The sequence below is a fragment of the Trachurus trachurus genome, assembly GCF_905171665.1.
Source record: "Trachurus trachurus genome assembly, chromosome: 7".
NCBI lineage: Eukaryota > Metazoa > Chordata > Actinopteri > Carangiformes > Carangidae > Trachurus > Trachurus trachurus.
The window spans coordinates 3,632,177-3,652,977 of record NC_139901.1 but is presented as its reverse complement, the minus strand read 5'-3'; the positions used below and the strand labels follow the sequence as shown (position 1 = coordinate 3,652,977).

Genomic DNA, 20,801 nt, shown 5'->3' with positions numbered 1-20,801 from the left:
TGCTTTAGAAAGCGTCGCCATCTTGAGCCGCCATATTTGTACGGCAGCCCAAACAGAAAATCCAGCCAGCCAGAAAGCATGTTTCGTCAGTTTCGCGTTCATAAAATAACCAATAAAGAGCAGCAGACAGCAGACGTATCATACAAAGGGTTTAGATCTTCACCTCATCGCTCCATGCTCCTGAAATACTCCCAGTCGTACCAGTTGTGGCAAACTAGTTATTTGGTCCTCGGAGGCCACCGTCACGATGGGAGGGGTGAGTGCGAGCGAGTGAGTGCTGTAATCTAGAATCTGAATGCTAGATATCACAGTTTTACCCCCATTTTACACACTGGACCTTTAAGACAGGAAGCAGTGGTACAAAGTGTCCTGTCTAGTAGGCGAATGCAGCCCACAGTATATACTTTTTTATATATATTTTTTTAAATATATATTGCTGCTTAATATATTGCTTTACTCCTCTTTTTATTTTATGTGCCATTTTTACTGTAGGGCAGGCTAGGACACCGTTTGTTTACTATGGTCACTTCCGCCCCTGCCACACACCGCACTGATTCGCTTAGGGCACCGCCAATCAGAATTGCCATAGCTAACACACAGCCAACCAGAGTACCCGACGAGTCTACTCTCCCGACGCCCGACGAGCCCCGACTGAGCATGTTGAATCGGGCCTGACGAGACCCGACAGCTTCCAACGCTCCCCAACGCAGATGAACACACCAAACAGACGCGGACCCGACGCCGTCCGACGAGACCCGACGCCCGACTGTCGGGCCGGTGTGTTCCTGGCTTACAACAACTCCATCTCATAACGTTCCGTTATTATTTCATAGCGTGGTGAACGTGCAGGTTACAACTTGTCCACCAGAGCGTTTTGGAGTTGTTGGATTGTGTATTTGATGAGTTTGATGAGGGAAACCAAGAAATTCCTTTAGCCTCCGTAGCGTAGCTCTGAGCAGCCTGCCGCTCCGCTCTGCCGTTCTAAAAATAGCTTACACCGACAAATAAAGGTAACGAACCTACTGCTATGACTATAGCAATTATGGCAATGGGCCAATTTGCCAAAATGTTGAACTATCCCTTTAAATGTGACATGTTCTAAATGGAAATTCTTCCAATTGGAAAATACTGTACCCCAACAAAATAGTAATGAAAATCCTTCTGAAAATACATACCCTAAGAATATGAATCTTGCCAGTGGGTCGTGAAAATACCCCTTATTGGTCTACATTAAAAGGAATAGTTCACTTAAAAACTCACTTTTTGGCCATAAGCAGCCCCTTTCTATGGGGTCCAGCCATCGAATTGGTAACTCTGTGAATATTATGTAGATTGAAAAATTTCAGTTGGCTTTTGACTGACATGGAGCCGAAACCATGCCATAAAGTGAGTTTTAAAGTGAACTATTCCTTAAAGACAGTAACCTAACCATTTTTAGGTTGAAGATCACCTGTCTTAATCTCATATTAATGTTGATACTAATGAATTTTTACTAATTTTTGTTGTTGTATTTTTACCCTGGCAGGTGGACAAAGATGTTGTCAGGATGATAGATGAGGAAACCCTGTCAAAGTACATTCCTCATTTTGGAGACCGTTTGTTTGCCAAAAATGAAGCTAAAGTTAAACTTCCAAGCTCTGTCCAAGCAACAGCAAGTTCATCAAATCATACTTGCTCTGGACTTGGTTTGGGAAACAAGAATGCTGCACGAAAAACAAGAAAAATAGAACTGGGTTGGATGAATTATCAAGATGGTTGTTTCAGGCAGGTTAGACGACCAACTGGTGGGGGCACAAGAGAGATCATTACCAGGAAAGATGACACTTTCAAAATTCTAGGAGATGGGAAGAAAATATTCTTTCCCAAGGGGAAATCTTCAAAAGGAAGAGTTGAGGACTTGGACTTCACACTTTGTGTTATGGGCTCAGAGGAGCCCTTAAATGGCACACTCACAGTTGGGGTGTTGTACTATACGATACAACTTATAAAATACTCAGGTTGTACATTTACTCAAAGAAAAGACAAAGTGATGATTCAGATAACTGACTCATCAGCACAAGCCAAGTCACCAGAGAGATCCCAGGCAGCAGAGCCGGCCTCATTTATCAACCGTGTGTAGAAAAGGTTCTTGAAACTTAGAATGTGCGTAAGTACAAAAAAATCTGTAATTATGAAACGTGCGGACACTGGTCGTATGCACACTAGTAAGTGTAATACTCTGATAAATATCAATGGTATTTTTATTTTATTATTTTCATAGCTACCTCGTCTTCACGTCCTGCCTGACTGCTGGTATCACCTTAATTATCGCTGCTCTGCTGTGTGTTTGTGATCGTGGGTTTGGATCTTTTTTTCAAATGCCTGAAAAAGGCTCAACTGTCTTTTTGACATTTCTATACTGGACCGGGCGTAATCATCACAGAGCGGTAGTGTAAATAGGCGCCAGAAATCAAAAAGTGACAGATGACATGACGTAAACGACAATCATTGGCTTTTACGTTAGGCCTCCAGTGATTGGTTTAACAATCAATGAACTCAGCACGTTTAGCCTGTTACAAACAAGCATCTTTATCACACCCCCTCAAAATAAATAAAATTGCTTTTTTTTTTTTACCTATGAAAGAAATTGTAGCACAGTGCGTACAGGATTCCGGACACACAGCTGGTCAAACCTCCATGAAATATTTCTTACCTTCAGCAGCAGCAGTCATCCAGCTCCAACAACAACAGCAACAGCCGTATGCGTTTCTGTTTCTGATCCCGCCTCCACCGTGTTAGCTTCTCCCACCGGGACACGGCCTGCTGCTCAGTTCGGACGCAGTGTGTCACGGGCGCCGGGCAGTCTGGACTCGGTACCAGGTCCAAAGATAATTCACTGTCTCCTTGTGTCGGCCTTTCCTGTCAGGACACTTGAAGCTAAAGCTAAGCTAACGTTAGCTAAAAACTTAATTTTTTTCATACAATGTAAATGGATGAAACAGCTGACCAGGAACGAGATGTAAACGGGAATTTGTGCCAGCGGCGCGAATGAAGCGAAATTCGAGCGAATAGAGTGAGGCGAATATTTTACTCGCGCCCGATGTAAGGCAGAGAATGCTGATCAACTTTGATGCAGAATTTTATATACGTAACGACTTTTTTAGTCCTTCAAATTTGACAGAGTGGTTAATAATATGTTTTCCCGTGGTATTATACACTTGAAACACATATTTATTCTTGGTTTACCCGGTCTTAACTCATTGAGTGCCGCGCTCCTTTCCAAAGTTTTAGTCAAGTGTACCGGCAATTTAGACCATTTTTGACTTTTTATGTAGAGCCACAGTGTATTCTATATTATTGCCACCAACACATACTGTGGCTCAATTGAAAGGTTTAACTTAATGCTTCAAGTGGCCACAAACCGTTTGTTTCTACGTGCCTCCGTTCCTGAGAAAAGTCAAGCTAAACATGGCTGGGTTTCACCAAAATCCCTCCTTTTTTTCTAGAAAAGGAGATAGAGCGTCTTTTATGAAAGGTGCTCTGTTTGTGTCTGTCGCTCTTCTCACACTCGCATTTCTGGATCAAAGGGCTCGTATAAGATAAATATACACAACAATGGTTGTTCTATTCACAAAACCACCAGCGGGGGCGGGGGGGGGCGCCACTAAACAACAATAACACAGACGCACCGTGCCGTGTCACAGCTTCTCGCCGCGGAGCGTGAGGGTCAGTCGGCCACCGCGGCTCGGGAAGACCGGTCTCCCCGGTGGTCGCGGTCCTTCTGTGGTACGGGTCAGTGATGCCGGTCTGCTTTGGCCCAGAGACCATCAGATTTTACCGCGGGAGGACTTTGGGGAGGACACGGTGTTGCTCCAGCTGAAGACTGGGCGGACTGTCGGCTGAGAGCTTCCTGTTTCTGCTCCGAGCAGCTCGAGCAGCTGGAGCAGCAGCGCGGGTGAGAGCAGAGCAGCTGCGCTGCAGCTGCGCTGCATCTGCATGCAGAACTCGTTTGCAGAAGCCGAGTTATGATAAAAACTTCCAGATCATGAGCTGTCATGTGACTTTGATCGTCATCTATTTCAGTTCTCCTCGTCGTAGAGTCCCCAAATTTACATATAATGTGTATTAAAGTGTTTTCATAATTTAAAAAAAAAGCAAAAAACGTAAAATTACGTTGTTGGCACTCAACGCATGGGAACGAAAAACGAGAAATTACGTGGTTGGCACTCAATGAGTTAAAAACGAATGGAACCTCAGCTTGTTCGGTAAAAAAAAAAAAATGTTTCCACCAAGTACAAGACCAGAAAGCGATTTTTTTTTACAGACGTTGCTACACTTGAATGAAAACAATGACAATTTTTATTAAATTTTAAATTTTTTATTAATGAAAAACTGTGAGGAACAGCAATTAATTTTTTATTAATTTTAACATCATAAACTTAAACAAAATGTTTTACATGTGAAAATGCGGCGACAACAATCGGACTTCATGATCGATTTTCCATGGCAATGAACGAAGCTTCGAAGCTTCGAAGCTTCGATTTTTTTGGGTCAGCCCTATACTCCACACATAAGAAAATGGTTTAACTTCTGTATGGACTTTCATGTGCCTCTCGAGACAACAACTGAAGTTTCCCTCCTTGATGGGATTTCATGTGCATCCATGTGCAGCCAAATTCTCCAGCTCGATAAATGTTTTCCCACAAACGCTGCTACCAAATGGCTTCGTTTTTTAATGGACTCTTGTGTGAAACAAAATATTTTTTTCTGGGTAAATCCTTCCCCACAAATAGCACAACTAACTGGTTTCTTCCTGTGTGTGGAGTCTCAAGTGGATATAAAAAGTCCTTTGATGTCTAAAATGTTTCCCACAGATAGCACATTCAAATGGTTTCTCTCCTGTATGGACTTTCATGTGTTCTTTAAGAGTCTGTCTTTGACTAAATTGTTTACCACAGGTAGCACAGTCAAATGGTTTCTCTCCTGTATGGACTTTCATGTGTACTTTAAGATTACATCTTTGGCGAAACTGTTTACCACAGGTAGCACATTCAAATGGTTTCTCTCCTGCATGGATCCTCATGTGGTCTTTAAGATTCCCTCTTTGACGAAATTGTTTACCACAGGTAGCACAGTCAAATGGTTTCTCTCCTGTATGGATCCTCATGTGGTCTTTAAGAATGTTTCTGTAACTAAATTGTTTACCACAGGTAGCACAGTCAAATGGTTTCTCTCCTGTATGGATCCTCATGTGTTCTTTAAGATGGCCTCTTCTACTAAATTGTTTACCACAGGTAGCACAGTCAAATGGTTTCTCTCCTGTATGGACTCTCATGTGGTCTCTAAGATCATATCTTCTACTAAATTGTTTACCACAGGTAGCACAGCCAAATGGTTTCTCTCCTGTATGGATCCTCATGTGTACCTTCAAAGCCCCAGTTGTGCTAAATGTTTTCCCACACGCTGAGCGGCAGCAAGACTTCTTACAGTGAGACTTCTTACCAGTGTTACATTGTTCATCACTTACATGAACAGCTTCACTGTTCAAACCGGACTCAGGTGCTCTGGTTTCTCTCCAGTCATCATGGTTGTCATCAGTCTCAGAGGATGACTCTGAGACCTCATCATCTGTATCTGGTTGAAGATCTTCATGTTGATCTGAGTTCCTGGCTGGTTCAGATCCTCCACAGTCGTCTCCATCAGCCTCTATCTCTACCTCTATCTGTTCAGCTGAGCTGCTGGATTGAGGCTCTGCCTCAGTTTGTCTGTGATGAGGTTGTAGGGACTGAGGTTTCTCATCCTCATCCTCACTCTTTACATGAACAGAAGTGAGGGGGAACTCTGGAGTGGTCGATAGTTCCTCCTTTTCTTCTTTAACATGTAGACTCTCTGGGTTCTCCTGATCCAGACTAGAGGTCAACTCAGGAGGATCCTCTGCTTCAATCATCAACAGGTGCTGATCACCTGCAGAAACAATGAAACACATCATGAACAACAGTTCTTCATACTGTCACTCATAACTGCTGTCTCTATGAACCCCAGTGGCCTTCTCAGTGGACGCTAGTCTGAGCTCAAGGAATTTTGCTCCTGCTATGAGCCTCTGATTGGCCGGGAGTCTCTGAGCTACTTATTACTTTTACACCAGTACTACATCAACGTAACAGTACTTTTACTACCTCCTCATGGACAGATTAATCACTACTGTGCTGGTGTTTCTATAAAACAGATTATACATTGTTTCAACAGTCAAAACATCTGGTTACAGTAACAGCGCTAGATAGCTGGCCCGTGGATGTACGACAAGAAATGACTAGCCAGTACTTCTTGGGTCTGCCAAATAATAACACAGGGACCAGATCTTCCGGTCTGACCGGGATTGTCAAGTTAACGCTATCGCTAGCTTGCACCAATTAATTTTTAACAGCTGGATTTTCAGTCCGGTTAGCTCATTTACTAACCCCTGGTAGCTTATCGTTAGCTAGCACCAGTTAGCAACAGTGTTAGCTTGTAAAAATGACAATCCTGGACATACTAAGGAGCCTGGTCAAAGCTTGTGTGCAATGCTCAGTAGCAGCTGCTTACAAAGTGTAGCCGTCTCGTCAGTTAACGGTTGTTATGCTAACGTTAGTGCTGGCTAGCACAGGCAGCTCGGCCCTGATGCTGCGTGTCATAAGTTATTACTGAATTACACCGTTACATTATTAGCAGTGTTTTTAACTTTCCGGTAACAAAATGGGAGTGTCCAGTTTTCCGGTCGGAGTGCTGCAATCCAAGCGTTGTTTCTTTGGGAAATCTGTATGCTTTCATTTCTGACAGTAAGTTTGTGCCTGGTCAGAGTGAATTTCGTGTTATAAATGGTATTTATTTTATTTAGATTTGATTATTCTGAATCAATTTATTTGACTTCTTTATGATTAGATTTTTGTTAGTTTATTATTTGCTTATTATTATTTGTGTTTTTGTTTCATTTTGGCACGTTAGGGGCACCTGAGATATACAGTAGGCAGGCTTACGGTGAGGCACCAGCAGGTAGTTGACATGACGCATGATTTTTCTGTAATCAAGTATAAATATCCATTAAAATGTATTCTTCCTCCACATAACTCATGTCAGTAATGCAAAATAGGATGTTTAATGTAGTTTTCCTTTTTTATTAAGGATATGTTTTATTTTGTCTTTATTTTACAATAACCATGGAAAAAGTCATGCGGCGTGACCGTAATAAATTAGATATGAAAAATAAACAGGTATAAATACAGTCATCAAAATAATTGTTCATTAACACCTTTGGCAAATACATATTTACTTGACTAATAGAAAGGTTTAAAATGCACAAGACTCATATATTAATAATCACAGTAAGTTCATTTTGTAATGAAAATGCTGTGTGACATGAAGGATCAGGGTTTTTAAACAGGCATTGGGTTTTTAAACAGGCATTTTTTATAGAGGTGTTCTTTTGTCAAGAGGAACCAGGAAGTGCCTCAGATATTGCACATGGATGTATTAGGCTATATTATCTTATTATAGATCCATGATATTACTCAATTGAGGATTAAAAGGTGAGTGTTAATCTCTCATTAATTTAACAAATTTCATACTTTGTGTCAAATGATTAACGTGTCCACTTTTGTTAGTCCTGCGGTGTGACAGCTCTACTTTGAGAAAATTAAGACATTTATTTTCAAAAATGACCTAATAATAGGGATGGGAAATCGGCCCTATATTCAGATCATTCGATCGTGGACACTGTCGATCGCCGATAGGCGATCCAATCGGGGGGGGTGGGGGGGGTGCAATTACGTCAGCTTTAAAAAAAAAAAAAAAAAACTTGCTATATAGTTCCGTTCATTCATCTCCGCATAGCGCTCACTCTCCGTTATTGTCGTCCACACACACAGACAAGCCGCATGAAGTATTTTGACCCGCCCCACCGCATCTATTTTCACAACCCATCCCACCGCAATTAAACGTCAGACAGCGGGCTTTTTTACTTTGAAAGGGCAGACAGAGGTGCTGTGTTGCCGGTAGCTTGTCAGTGTGGAGCTCGTGAGGAGGAGAGTCACAGTGCAGCAGCCGCCGCCGCCGCCGCCGCGTCTCCCTCTCCCCGCTCTGCCCTCTGCTTCAACCCCGCTCTGCTGATGCGCCCAGCCGCCGTCTCACCCGGTTCCTTCACACCTCCGCCGGCTTTCCCGTCAACATCAGCGCACCCCTGATAACACACTCTGGACTTCATCATCAGTGTTTTTAATGACCCGCCCCCCGCACAGCCTGTGTCCGCGGCATGCACCTCCGAAAAAAAGTGAGAAGAAAAAAAAAAAGATGCAACAGTGTGTGTGTGTGTTTAATATTCACTCCTCTGTTGCACAGATCCAAAGGCTCTGTATGCAGACATGTTGCTCCACGAAACATTTTTCAAATACACAGTAGAGCGCGGGTTCTAGAGATTATTTCTTTAACATCTTATGGCAGTAAATTAATTAAAGATCACCTTAAAGATCGCCATTTGAAAAAAAAATCACGATCGTCCCCTTCGATCGCTGATAGACGATCCGATCGAAAATCACTCCATCCCTACCTAATAATGTTAGAAACATTATATTTATTCAGCTAGCAAGATGCTAACACTCAGCAATGTATAGTAAGGATTCAAAATGGCCACAATTGTGTAAATGTCCTGTGGTGACAGTATTGTCCCGCGGTGTGACACACTTTAGTCAACTGTGTTATGAGTTAAAAGCCTGTTGTTTTTTAAATGTAGGCTGTTTTGTAACATTTTATCATTATATTGTTTTTTGTAAAGGGACCATGTACAATATTAAGCATACATTTTGCCATTTAATGCATTGAATTAGCTTGGAGCTCATTTTTAACTGCGGCCCCTTTGTTCCCCTGTTTTATCATTGTTTGTTGTGTATGGAAAGTAATTGGTCACTGAGAATTGTTTTGAACTGTTCTTTGTTGTTTTAGGAATGAGCAGAGAAAGGACAGGAGGAACTGTGAAAGGCTGAACCAGGATGAGGCCAGGCGTGTGGAGATTCTTAGGGAAAGAAGAAGAAATTAAATGTGTCCAAGCTGTTCAAATTATAAGTTGTTTTGAAAATGTGCTTAAAATGTTGTTAAAATTCTTAGTCTTGACTATCCTAGACTTTATGAGTTAAAAACATTGTCATTAATTACAGTGTGTCTTGTTGTTACGTGTGGCCAGGAGGTGGGGCCCTGTGTGTGTGTGTGTGTGTGTGTGTGTGTGTGTGTGTGTGCGTGCGTGTGTGTGTGTGTGTGTGTGTGCCTTTCTCCACCTTTCTCTCTCTCCCTCCGCACAGTCAGTCCTCAGGTGAGACTCATCATCTCGTCAGCTGGAGCTGACTTAAGGAGGCTGTGAAAGCTTTGTGTGCCTGACCGGATTGCTACATACATCAATGAGCAAAGGGTGTCTAGAGTGTCTGATGCAGCGGTGTTGGCAGACGAGTACATCCTTACACATAAGGATGTGTTTGATTGTTCTCAGCCTTCCCCAGAGCATGGCACACTCAAGCCTTTTGTTCACTCTTCGAGGCCAAGTTCTGCGGAGATGACATCTGAGAACAAGGATGTGGGTACCAACGATGGGGTCGTCTGTTTCTATTGCAAGAAAAGAGGCCACACCATCAATAACTGTTTTGTCTTGGATAAAAAGGACAGGGGCCTCATGTATCAAGACTTGCGTGGATTTCATACTGAAACATGGCGTACGCCAAAATCCAGAAACTGTATCAAAGTGTGCGTACGCATGGATCCAAGCACTTTTCCTTTGTACATCCCAATCAACGTGGAAATGTGGTAATCTCCTCCCTGTCCACGCCCCCATTTAACTCATTGAGTGCCGCGCTCCTTTCCAAAGTTTTAGTCAAGTGTACCGGCAATTTAGACCATTTTTGACTTTTTATGTAGAGCCACAGTGTATTCTATATTATTGCCACCAACACATACTGTGGCTCAATTGAAAGGTTTACCTTAATGCTTCAAGTGGCCACAAACCGTTTGTTTCTACGTGCCTCTGTTCCTGAGAAAAGTCAAGCTAAACATGGCTGGGTTTCACCAAAATCCCTCCTTTTTTTCTAGAAAAGGAGATAGAGCGTCTTTTATGAAAGGTGCGCTGTTTGTGTCTGTCGCTCTTCTGACACTCGCATTTCTGGATCAAAGGGCTCGTATAAGATAAATATATACAACAGTTGTTGTTCTATTCACAAAACCACCATCGGGGGCGGGGGGGGGCGCCACTAAACAACAATAACACAGACGCACCGTGCCGTGTGTCAGCTTCTCCCCGCGGAGCGTGAGGGTCAGTCGGCCACCGCGGCTCGCGAAGACCGGTCCCGCCGGTGGTCGCGGTCCTTCTGTGGTTCGGGTCGGTGATGCCGGTCTGCTTTGGCCCAGAGACCATCAGATTTTACCGCGGGGGGACTTTGGGGAGGACACGGTGTTGCTCCAGATGAAGACCGGGCGGACTGTCGGCTGAGAGCTTCCTGGTTCAGCTCCGAGCAGCTCGAGCAGCTGGAGCAGCAGTGCGGGTGAGAGCAGAGCAGCTGCGCTGCAGCAGCTGCTGCATCTGCATGCAGAACTCGTTTGCAGAAGCCGAGTTATGATAAAAACTTCCAGATCATGAGCTGTCATGTGACTTTGATCGTCATCTATTTCAGTTCTCCTCGTCGTAGAGTCCCCAAATTTACATATAATGTGTATTAAAGTGTCTATTTTCATAATTTAAAAAAAAAAGCAAAAAACGTAAAATTACGTTTTCGGCACTCAACGCATGGGAACGAAAAACGAGAAATTACGTGGTTGGCACTCAATGAGTTAAATATGCAAATCAATGTAAATAAGGCCTGCACCAAAGATTCCCTTCTCTTTACGGTCAGATAACACCATGAAAAACTGTGAGGAACAGCAATTAACCAAATTTGAGTTGAAGGTGCTTCTCGATAAAGTTGAGCCGTGTAAACATTTTTTTTTTGCCGTCCTCCGGCACCATCACAAAGGGGGTGGGAGAGTGTGTGTGTGTTATATAAAGGTGAACGTGAAGCGGAGGACCGCTGTCATCCCAAATGAAAGCAGACAATGTACTCTAATTAAATTATGTGAAATGGATTTACAATTTTATTTGCCTTCTTTTATACACAGATCGCATAGTAAATAAATGCAGAAGTGCGCCAGGGAGGCTGATAAAGACACATGTCCAACTTTAGGCATGTGTTTATTGACATTAAGTACTTCACACCTCGCTGGGGGGGAAAGAGCCTGAGCTCGTGCGGGAGGCTGAGAGGTATCGGCTAGAGATAGTCGGGCTCACCTCCACGCACAGCCTGGGCTCTGGAACCCAACTCCTTGAGAGAGGTTGGACTCTCTTCCACTCTGGAGTTGCCCATGGTGAGAGGCGGCGAGCTGGTGTGGGCTTGCTCATAGCTCCCCAGCTCAGCCGCCATGTGTTGGAGTTCTCCCCACTTAACGAGAGGGTCGCTTCCCTGCGCCTTCGGGTCGGGAATAGGTCTCTCACTGTCGTTTCGGCCTACGGGCCGAACGGCAGTGCAGAGTACCCGGCCTTCCTGGAGGCCCAGGGAGGGGTGCTGGAAAGTGCCCCAACTGGGGACTCCATCGTTCTGTTGGGGGACTTCAACGCTCACGTGGGCAGCGACAGTGTTACCTGGAGAGGTGTGATTGGGAGGAACGGCCTCCCCGATCTGAACCCGAGTGGTGTTTTGTTATTGGACTTCTGTGCTAGCCACAGTCTGTCCATAACGAACACCATGTTCGAGCATAAGGGTGTCCATCAGTGCACGTGGCACCAGGACACCCTAGGACGGAGGTCAATGATCGACTTTGTAGTCGTGTCATCTGACCTCCGGCCGTATGTCTTGGACACTCGGGTGAAGAGAGGGGCTGAGCTGTCAACTGATCACCACCTGGTGGTGAGTTGGATCCGCTGGCAGGGGAGGAAGCTGGTCAGACCTGGAAGACCCAAGCGTATCGTGAGGGTCTGCTGGGAACGTCTGGCAGAATCCCCTGTCAGGGAGGTCTTCAACTCCCACCTCCGGGAGAGCTTTGACCGGATTCCGAGGGAGGCCGGAGACATTGAGTCTGAATTGACCATGTTCTCCGCTTCCATTGTTGATGCGGCTGTCCGGAGCTGTGGCCGTAAGGTCTCCGGTGCCTGTCGCGGTGGCAATCCCCGAACCCGGTGGTGGACCCCGGAAGTAAGGGATGCCGTCAAGCTGAAGAAGGAGTCCTACCGAGCCTGGCTAGCTCGGGGGACCCCAGAGGCAGCTGACGTGTACCGGCAGGCCAAGCGGACAGCAGCTCGGGCGGTCACGGAAGCAAAAACTCGGGTCTGGGAAAAGTTCGGGGAGGCCATGGAGGAGGACTACCGGTCAGCCTCGAGGAAATTCTGGCAAACCATCCGGCGCCTCAGGAGGGGGAAGCAGTGCTCCGCCAACACTGTTTACAGTGGAGGAGGGGAGCTGTTGACCTCGACTGGGGATATCGTCGGGCGGTGGAAGGAATACTTCGAGGATCTCCTCAATCCCACTGACACGCCTTCCGTCGAGGAAGCAGAGGCTGAGGACTCAGAGGTTGATTCATTCATCACCCAAGCTGAAGTCACTGAGGTAGTCCGGAAGCTCCTCAGTGGCAAGGCACCGGGAGTGGATGAAATCCGCCCTGAGTACCTCAAGTCTCTGGATGTTGCGGGGCTGTCGTGGCTGACACGCCTCTGCAGCATCGCGTGGCAGTCGGGGACAGTGCCTCTGGACTGGCAGACCGGGGTGGTGGTCCCTCTCTTCAAAAAGGGGGACCGGAGGGTGTGTCCCAACTACCGGGGGATCACACTCCTCAGCCTCCCGGGGAAAGTCTATTCCAGGGTGCTGGAGAGGAGAATTCGGCCGATAGTTGAACCTCGGATTCAGGAGGAACAATGCGGTTTTCGTCCTGGCCGTGGAACGCTGGACCAGCTCTACACCCTCCGCAGGGTGCTCGAGGGCGCATGGGAGTTTGCCCAACCAGTCCACATGTGTTTTGTGGACTTGGAGAAGGCTTTCGACCGTGTCCCACGTGGGATCCTGTGGGAGGTGCTCCGAGAGTATGGGGTCGGAGGCCCTCTGCTGAGGGCTGTACGGTCCCTGTATGACCGGAGCAGGAGCTTGGTTCGCATTGCCGGCAGTAAGTCAGACCTGTTCCCGGTGCGTGTTGGACTCCGGCAGGGCTGCCCTTTGTCACCGGTTCTGTTCATTATTTTTATGGACAGAATTTCTAGGTGCAGCCAAGGGCCGGAGGGGGTACGGTTCGGGAGCCACTTGATTTCATCTCTGCTCCGACTGCTGCCCCCGCGACCCAATTCCGGATAATGCGGCGGACAATGGATGGATGGATGGAAGTACTTCACACAGTGTGTGTAGTTTAACCAGCAAAAAGAAAGTCACTGACAGTGTGATATTTCGGCAGACATGCTCAATGTGCATCGGGGGCTTACATAGGACAATTAAACAAATACATTTACTTTGCGCGCATACAGTCCCAGCCTGTAATCTGTCCCCAACTATGCTGAATGAATGAATCGTGCGCTGACCCAGCCATCTCGCCACAATGTTTGTTAATATGTGATGCGCAAATAGACCTGCGGATAATTTGGGTTGGCGCAGAAAGCTACACTTTATTGTATTTATTGATGAACGATACATATCGAGAACTTTTTCTCCTTTTGCAGCTATGTGATTGGTCAGATCTTGTCTTTACGCATCACATATGATCTGTACATTTATAGTATAAAAATGCTTCCTGTTCACAGTGTGGTCAGCACCTGAATGGAGGCGACCCATGGCTCCCCGCCGTGTCACGCTCTCAGGCCGGTTGCAGCGCACTGCGCTCAGTTCCAAGAGAATTGCCCTCGGAAACCAAAAGAGTCATCATGTGCAAAAAAAACCCTCCGGGACTCGTGTGCACTTCGCACTGCAGCATCTGCAATATCTTAAGACTAAAGCTGATGCTATTTTCTGCACCACTTTGCGCATGCTTTTCTATCCACCTATCTAATTGCAACATGTGGATGGGTTAGTTATTCATAAATGTGTCTCTGATGTGCACATTACTCTGAGGACTAATTGTTTTCACATTATTAACAGTTTCCCAGCTTCACCTCTAAGTGTCGCCAAAGGAACAATAGCTGTAGAAACGTGCGTACGCCAGCTATGGAGTTGGCGTGGGCCACCGCACTTTTCCACGGTCATTTCACTTTTGATACCTGAACGTTGGTGTGGAAAATGACGTACGCCACTTTTTTTGTGCGTACGCAACATTGATACATGAGGCCCCAGGTCTCCTAGAGCAGTTGGTGGCGCTGATTATGGCCCTGCAAGGGTAGGTGTGTGTTGGTGCCGTTGGCTTTTTGTGCGTGTATTTGCCTCGGTGCTGTGTTGCAGACTGGTCGAAGTAGCTTTGGTGCTCGCTGGTGTGAGTGTGAGTCACGCTGGCAGTGTTGCTTTGATATTCGTGTCTGTTGCACACGTGTTGGACGCTGGTGTTGGGTTGTGTTTTCCCGGCGTGTGTGAGTGTTTTTTTTTTGCACAGGGTACTTCTGTAGGCTTGTGTTGTGCTTGGTTGCCTTCCCTTTGATTTTGGGTATGTAGTTTCTGCAGTCCTTCAACATGGAGATTTGGCATGTGAGGGGGCGGGGCAACACCCTGGCCAACACGTTGACACGCTGTTAGGCTTGTGAATGTATTTTCTGTGGTTTCCCTTCCTCCTTGGTCTTCACGTTGCCCCCGGCTATTCACAAGCTCTGGGTGGGGGTGTTACGTGTGTGTGTGTGTGTGTGTGTGTGTGTGTGTGTGTGTGTGTGTGTGTGTGTGTGTGTGTGTGTGTGTGTGTGTGTGTGTGTGTGTGTGTGTGTGTGTGTGTGTGTGTGTGTGTGTGTGTGTGTGTGTGTGTGTGTGTCCACCTTTCTCTCTCTCCCTCCGCACAGTCAGTCCTCAGGTGAGACTCATCTCGTCAGCTGGAGGAGGCTGTGCAAGCTTTTCTTTCTCTCCCTATTCTTCCCTGCAGGTGAGGAGATTGAGGCTCCGGTTCCCCCATGCCTGAAGTCCTTTGAGCCGTTGTTATTTTGACTTTGGTTCGGAGGTTCCCGGTAGTCCTGTTTTCGGTTTCCCTTTACTTTTACTTAGGTTTAGTGATCGGTTAGGTAGCTTTAGTTTTGAGGGAGGACACTGGGTACGACGGCCGTTGACTGGCTCAGTGTTCCCCTCTCTTTTGTTTGTTTTGGCCGGGAACCTCCAACCTATTTGGTTTGTTGCTTTTTTGAGTATTATTTGTTTGTTTTGAATCAATAAAAGTCTGTTATTATTTGGTGGCAACTTTCGTCCCGATGTTTTCTTTGATGTGTTTCGGGCCTTGTGAGCCGTTCATTTGAGGTCCGTTAACACTTGTTACAAATCTGATGTGTTAACTGTTAATCAACATGTCTTGTTCACAAATAGGCCTATTAAGTTTTGTGTTAAAATTCATATAGTTAGAGCCAAGATTGAAACTATATTTTTGTATTTTGTCAGATTATTTACATAAATGAATGTAACTGTTCTAGTAGCACCTAATACATTTCTACTAATAACTGTATAGTGTCTCATCTTGTCCTGTGATGTGTGGTGTGACACCACTTAAAATAAAATTAAAAGGCTTTTATGAAGGTTTAGTTAATCCAATCCTCATGTGTGTTTTTTTAAACAATGAATAATTTAACTGTAAGAAAAAAGAGCATTTTCGGGGTGGTGCGTGGCGCAGTGGTTGAGGCGGCCTACAGTCCTCAACGCAGGCGTCCCCAGTTCGAATCCTGCGTCGGACAGACCTTTCCTGCATGTCATTCCCCCTCTCTCTGCCTCCCGCTTTCCTGTCTATCTCACCATGTGCTATCAAATAAAGGCAAAAACGCCAAAAATATACTTTAAAAAAAGAAAAAAGAGCATTTTCATCATAATATTAACATTTTGTAAGAAAGTTTCACTAGTGTGAGCAATACAAGAGGCTACAATTAAAGAATGGAACTGAAAAACAGCTATTACCTGTGTAGATTATCAATGATAGTTTGCAGAAAGGGATCCTTAAACTTTCAATTCAAGTAATCTATAATATTATTATTATTTTTGTAAATTTGACTGTGGTGTGATGTCACACCGCAGGACAATTTATGTCCAGACATGTGAAAAAAGCTTATGAAAAAGTGGGAAAAAAATAAAATAAAATATCTGCTGAACACTAACAGTTCAAGAAAATTCATACTTTGAACATTATACTTTCATATAGCCTAATGTCATTAATAATTTGTACTTTGTAAAAAAAAAATTACTCACCTTAGTTTGTCAACTACAGAGGAATTTTCTTTATTTGCTCACTTTTCTGGTCAAATAAACCACGTTTCTGTTGAAATTTGACATTTGTTTGGACATCATGTTTTCCACGTACACCACAACCCATGATGCAGCAGTGGCCCATTAAATTTTAAGATTTGATATTTGATTTGGAACTTTTCTTTGTTTTTTGACAAATGGCTATACCATTGTGTTTTAGAAATTAGAAAATTAGAAATACTTTATTTAATCCCCGAGGGGAAATTTAAAAATGTCACAGAGCAGCAGCAAGACAATACAGAGACAGATCACAGATCACAACACACTGAGTAAAAATACATGTAAGACATAAAAACACATAGTGTATTAAAACACAGAATAAAAATAAATAAATATATGAATAAGAGATGCGTGTAGAGGGTTAAAAGTTAAGAAGTTAAGAGAAGAAAGAAGTGCTGGGTCCAGGATGCTTGTGATGACATTGTGTTACTCTTTTGTAGATGTCCTGTTACCAGTGGTTAAATCCTGAATTGCAATACTTCAATCATAAAATCACTATTCCTAAACTTTAAAGGGGAACTATTATGCTTTTCCAGCTTTTCAGACTGACAGACAGACAGATGTTTAAAATGTTCCATGTTCGTGTGCGACAGGCTTTGTTTGCGCAGAGTATTGCTGGTGGTTTGCATCAGTGTCTAGGTGCTGTGTTGGGCTCTTGTTGGTGGACTGTGCCATCTTTGGTTATGGTTAGGGTGAGACTATAGGTCATGGGCACATTTCATTACACAATGTAGACTGGTCAGATGCATACTGGAGATACTAGCAATTTGCCTACTGCAGATTTAGCTTTTGTTTGCATACTAGCCTACATTTTGGCCAAATCAGTATAGAGGGATTATCAGCCTACGTCACTGACGTTCTACTGCGCATGTCGCCTGCAGAAAGAGAGCAGCAAGAGCCGTGATCAGGTCTTTTTTGTGCTGGAAGTTGCACTAATTGTTTTGATAAAAATAACAAAACGCACAAATTTAACAGAATACCGTCAACTCGCACCCCTTTCAAGGCAAACGAGAGAGAAAATAGTACATTGGCGATTAATTTCGAGCAATATAACGTGTTAGATACGTTGGTTTGAATGGTGATAAAGCTAAATGCCCACAGGCACAGCTGTAACGTTAACTGCAGCGAATGAGTTGTGAAATGTTTACTACGACAGTGACTGAAGACGAGGTCACATACTAATGGAAAGCAAGCTGACATTAATTAACGTTAGCTACATTGTTTTAGATGACCGGTACATACTCAGCCATGCACGTAACGTTACAGTTATGTTATGCAGTTGTTCCAGACTTTAGACAGGTCCGTCCTCTTCCCTCGTCTCTGACCGGGCAGCACCTCAGTCCTCACAGACACTGAGTTTTGTAATCGGGAGTATTTTCCTGAACATGATTGTCTGTTAAATAGCTGTAGGTAACGTTAGGGATGCACAGTGTTGTTTTTACCGATGACCGACGCCGTGCTGTGAGTGTCCGTGGTTTGTCCCGGGCTGAGTTTCCGTTGGCGCGGTACCAACTCGATCCTCCGTCCTGAAGTTTTTGGGGGTTTTTTTCCTGCCTTTATAAAACCTACAGTCTATGTATAAAACACACACTACATCAGTGGGTGATAAACTGTTGTGGTAGGCTGACAACATGCTAGCAAACACCGCTTTGACTACACTAGATCCATGGAGGTAACCATGACAACCGGTTCTTTCTGCAGTCAGGTTGCGCACGCATCCTGATTTGTTGGTAAACAGATAATCCCTCTATAGGTACTAGTAGTAGACATCGTCATGGTAACGCAATGCTGAGGGAGTGGTTCATTTGCATTTACAGGGAGGGGGGAGTGGTTCATTTGCATTTACAGGGAGGGGCCACTGAAACAGACCGTTTTGCATAGCCCTGTTTTTGAGAGTGCTGTGATGTTTGATCTTTGGGGTATTTTGACCGAAGCACGTCACAGACATGTCTTTAAGACACCCAGGAACTATTTTAGTTTGTGCAAAAAGGAGCATAATAGGTCCCCTTTAAGTCTCTGTGTGATGAAAACACGATTCAACATCTAGGCCTAAACAAAAAGCACTGGTGTCTTACGTCTTTAAATTAACCACACATCAAAAGAATGCGTGGGAATAATAACCTTTAGTCTAACCTGTAGTCTTGATAGCCACATAAACTTAAAGTTCCCCTATTCATTCCACCCACCCACCAGCCAGCCACAGTCTAACGCAAACCTGTGGGAAACACGGAAGTTAAAAGATAAATGTAGTAGCCTATGTCCTCTTTCTTTACAAACCACAACTTTGAGGTCCATGGGTTTAAAACTGAATCACCAACCGGTTTTGTTGTGAACGACTCGAGGCTGCAGGAGAACATCCAGCAGGTTCCTCTGCCGCTCGATCTCCTGTCTGAAGCCCGAAGCCTCCGCCTCGTAGCCGGCTACGACTCTGTCCACGGCCGCTAAGATTTCCTGGGAGACGGCGGTGAGTCTCTCGGTAACGAATCCTCTCAGAAACTCCACCTCAGACATTTTACTCAAACTCTTTGTTGCGCCTAATAGATCCGTATAATCCACGAGGAGACCATGGATGTATTATATTATCTTCGTCTCATAATAGATCCATGGAGGAGACCAGAACCGCTTCCTGCTTCTTCATTTTACGTCGTTTTACGGCGGTTGGGCTGGCAACCAACTTACAGGAGCATACCGCCACCCTCTGGACTGGAGTGTGAACAGGAGAATGACAGGAAACAAAAGAAAGAAAGAAAAGGAAAAGGATTTTTTGAAAGACTCGAAGCTGGAATTTCTCTTAAATAACCTCATAATATTGGCAAAAAATTTTATTTATAAATGTAAATTTCTAAATGTAACCCCATTGTTTTTTATTTTCTTAAAAGAACTCTCTATTTTCTGTGACTCACTCAAAAACATTAAGTCCAAGAATGCACAACGTTTATATCAACATTTATTTGATCTCTCCCTTCATCAGACCCCAGAAAACTAATGTGAGGTATGTTGTATATGATCCTAATTTTCTATATTTGTAAATTTTCATTTACCTTCATTGTATCAAATATCTATTTATTTGAATTTCTACCTCAAATTATAATTTTTATATATTTCTTTTATTTTTATTTTCTTTTATTATTTTCTTTTATTTATTTTTTTCATGGCTTTCCTGTTCCATCTGTTACTATGTTAAACCTTTATTGAAATGCTGACATGTTAAGCTCAGTTTCAAAATGTATTTTATATTGAAATTTGCTGCTTGTAAGATTTGTATTTCTAATAAATATATATTATATATAAAAAAAAAAGAAAAGGAAAAGGAGGTCTCCGCCGGCCTATACAGCCTACATCTACACACTCACACAGCCTACTAGAGTGCTGCTCACTGGCTCCCCATACCATTTAAATCCTTTGTTGCAGCGCTGTCTCTTTTAGAAATAACAATGGGCTACCTTATAGCTGGGCCTACTTGATGATGTCTCACTGAGGATGCTTTCTTTGCTTGCCTCGCAGCCTCTTATTTTCTTCCTCTCCTCCTAGGCTGGACACAAAATTAACATAACTCTATTTCCACACAAAACTCACAAACACACGTTGGATGTTTTCCTATCATATATGTTTTATTTAACCATGTGTGCCCTATCCTCAGTCGGGTAATAATTGCCTCTTCTCTCCTACTTCAACCTATAGCGGATCATTGACCCAGTATTTTAAATGTACAGACAAGGGGAGACCGGGGATGGTTGTAACACTTTTTGGATCAGCTCCCATAACTTGCAGAGGGTTCATGGTAGGGCTCCCAAATTTTGACACAGAGTATCCCCATTGTTCTCTACAAATAGCAGTGCCTTAAACTTCTCAAACTATATCACAGAATTCACTATTTGATGTCAAATGCAAGGAGTGCACCAATGTAGGTTGTAACACAACCTGGGTCAATTGTAACAGTCGGATTAAAAACTAAAAACTTAGACCAAACCAAAAAAACATGTATCTCTGTATGTTTATTGTGCATGTCCTCAATGGATGAGGACGAGCTGTTTTTTTTGTCCCTCCTGCCATTGTTGAAGCACCTGCCCAACTCCACGAAGGAGGACATGAAATTTAACATGTACAAGAAGTTGTATGAGGCTGGGCAGGCAGTCAGTGATACTTGAAATTGTTCAAATTAATGCAAAAATATGTTTGTTGTTATGTTACACATGTCTGACTTTGTTCTGTTGTCAGCATCAGGATGTGTCTTTGTTGTGTTGTCTTTTCAAGAAAGATGAAATTGAGAGATGTATTGATTAACGTAAATGGTTTTGATTATATAATTAATTCCCATCAATGTGGTATCATGGATGGTGGATTTGATTTATGCAGTGATTGATATATAAGAAATATAAATATAATCATATATAATAA

General features: G+C 43.9%; 1 protein-coding gene across 1 annotated transcript; it reads right to left on the bottom strand.

Annotated features, from left to right (window-relative positions):
* Positions 1–1,769: 1,769 nt before the first annotated feature.
* Positions 1,770–19,011, bottom strand: LOC310988901 (uncharacterized protein; the record flags this gene model as incomplete). Its single annotated transcript, XM_083975705.1, has 3 exons — positions 18,722–19,011; positions 5,696–5,943; positions 1,770–1,781 (listed from the first exon to the last, which is right to left on the bottom strand). Exons 1-3 carry the CDS (start codon positions 18,912–18,914, stop codon positions 1,770–1,772), a joined length of 453 nt encoding a protein of 150 aa, XP_083831831.1. The 5' UTR covers positions 18,915–19,011.
* Positions 19,012–20,801: the final 1,790 nt, after the last annotated feature.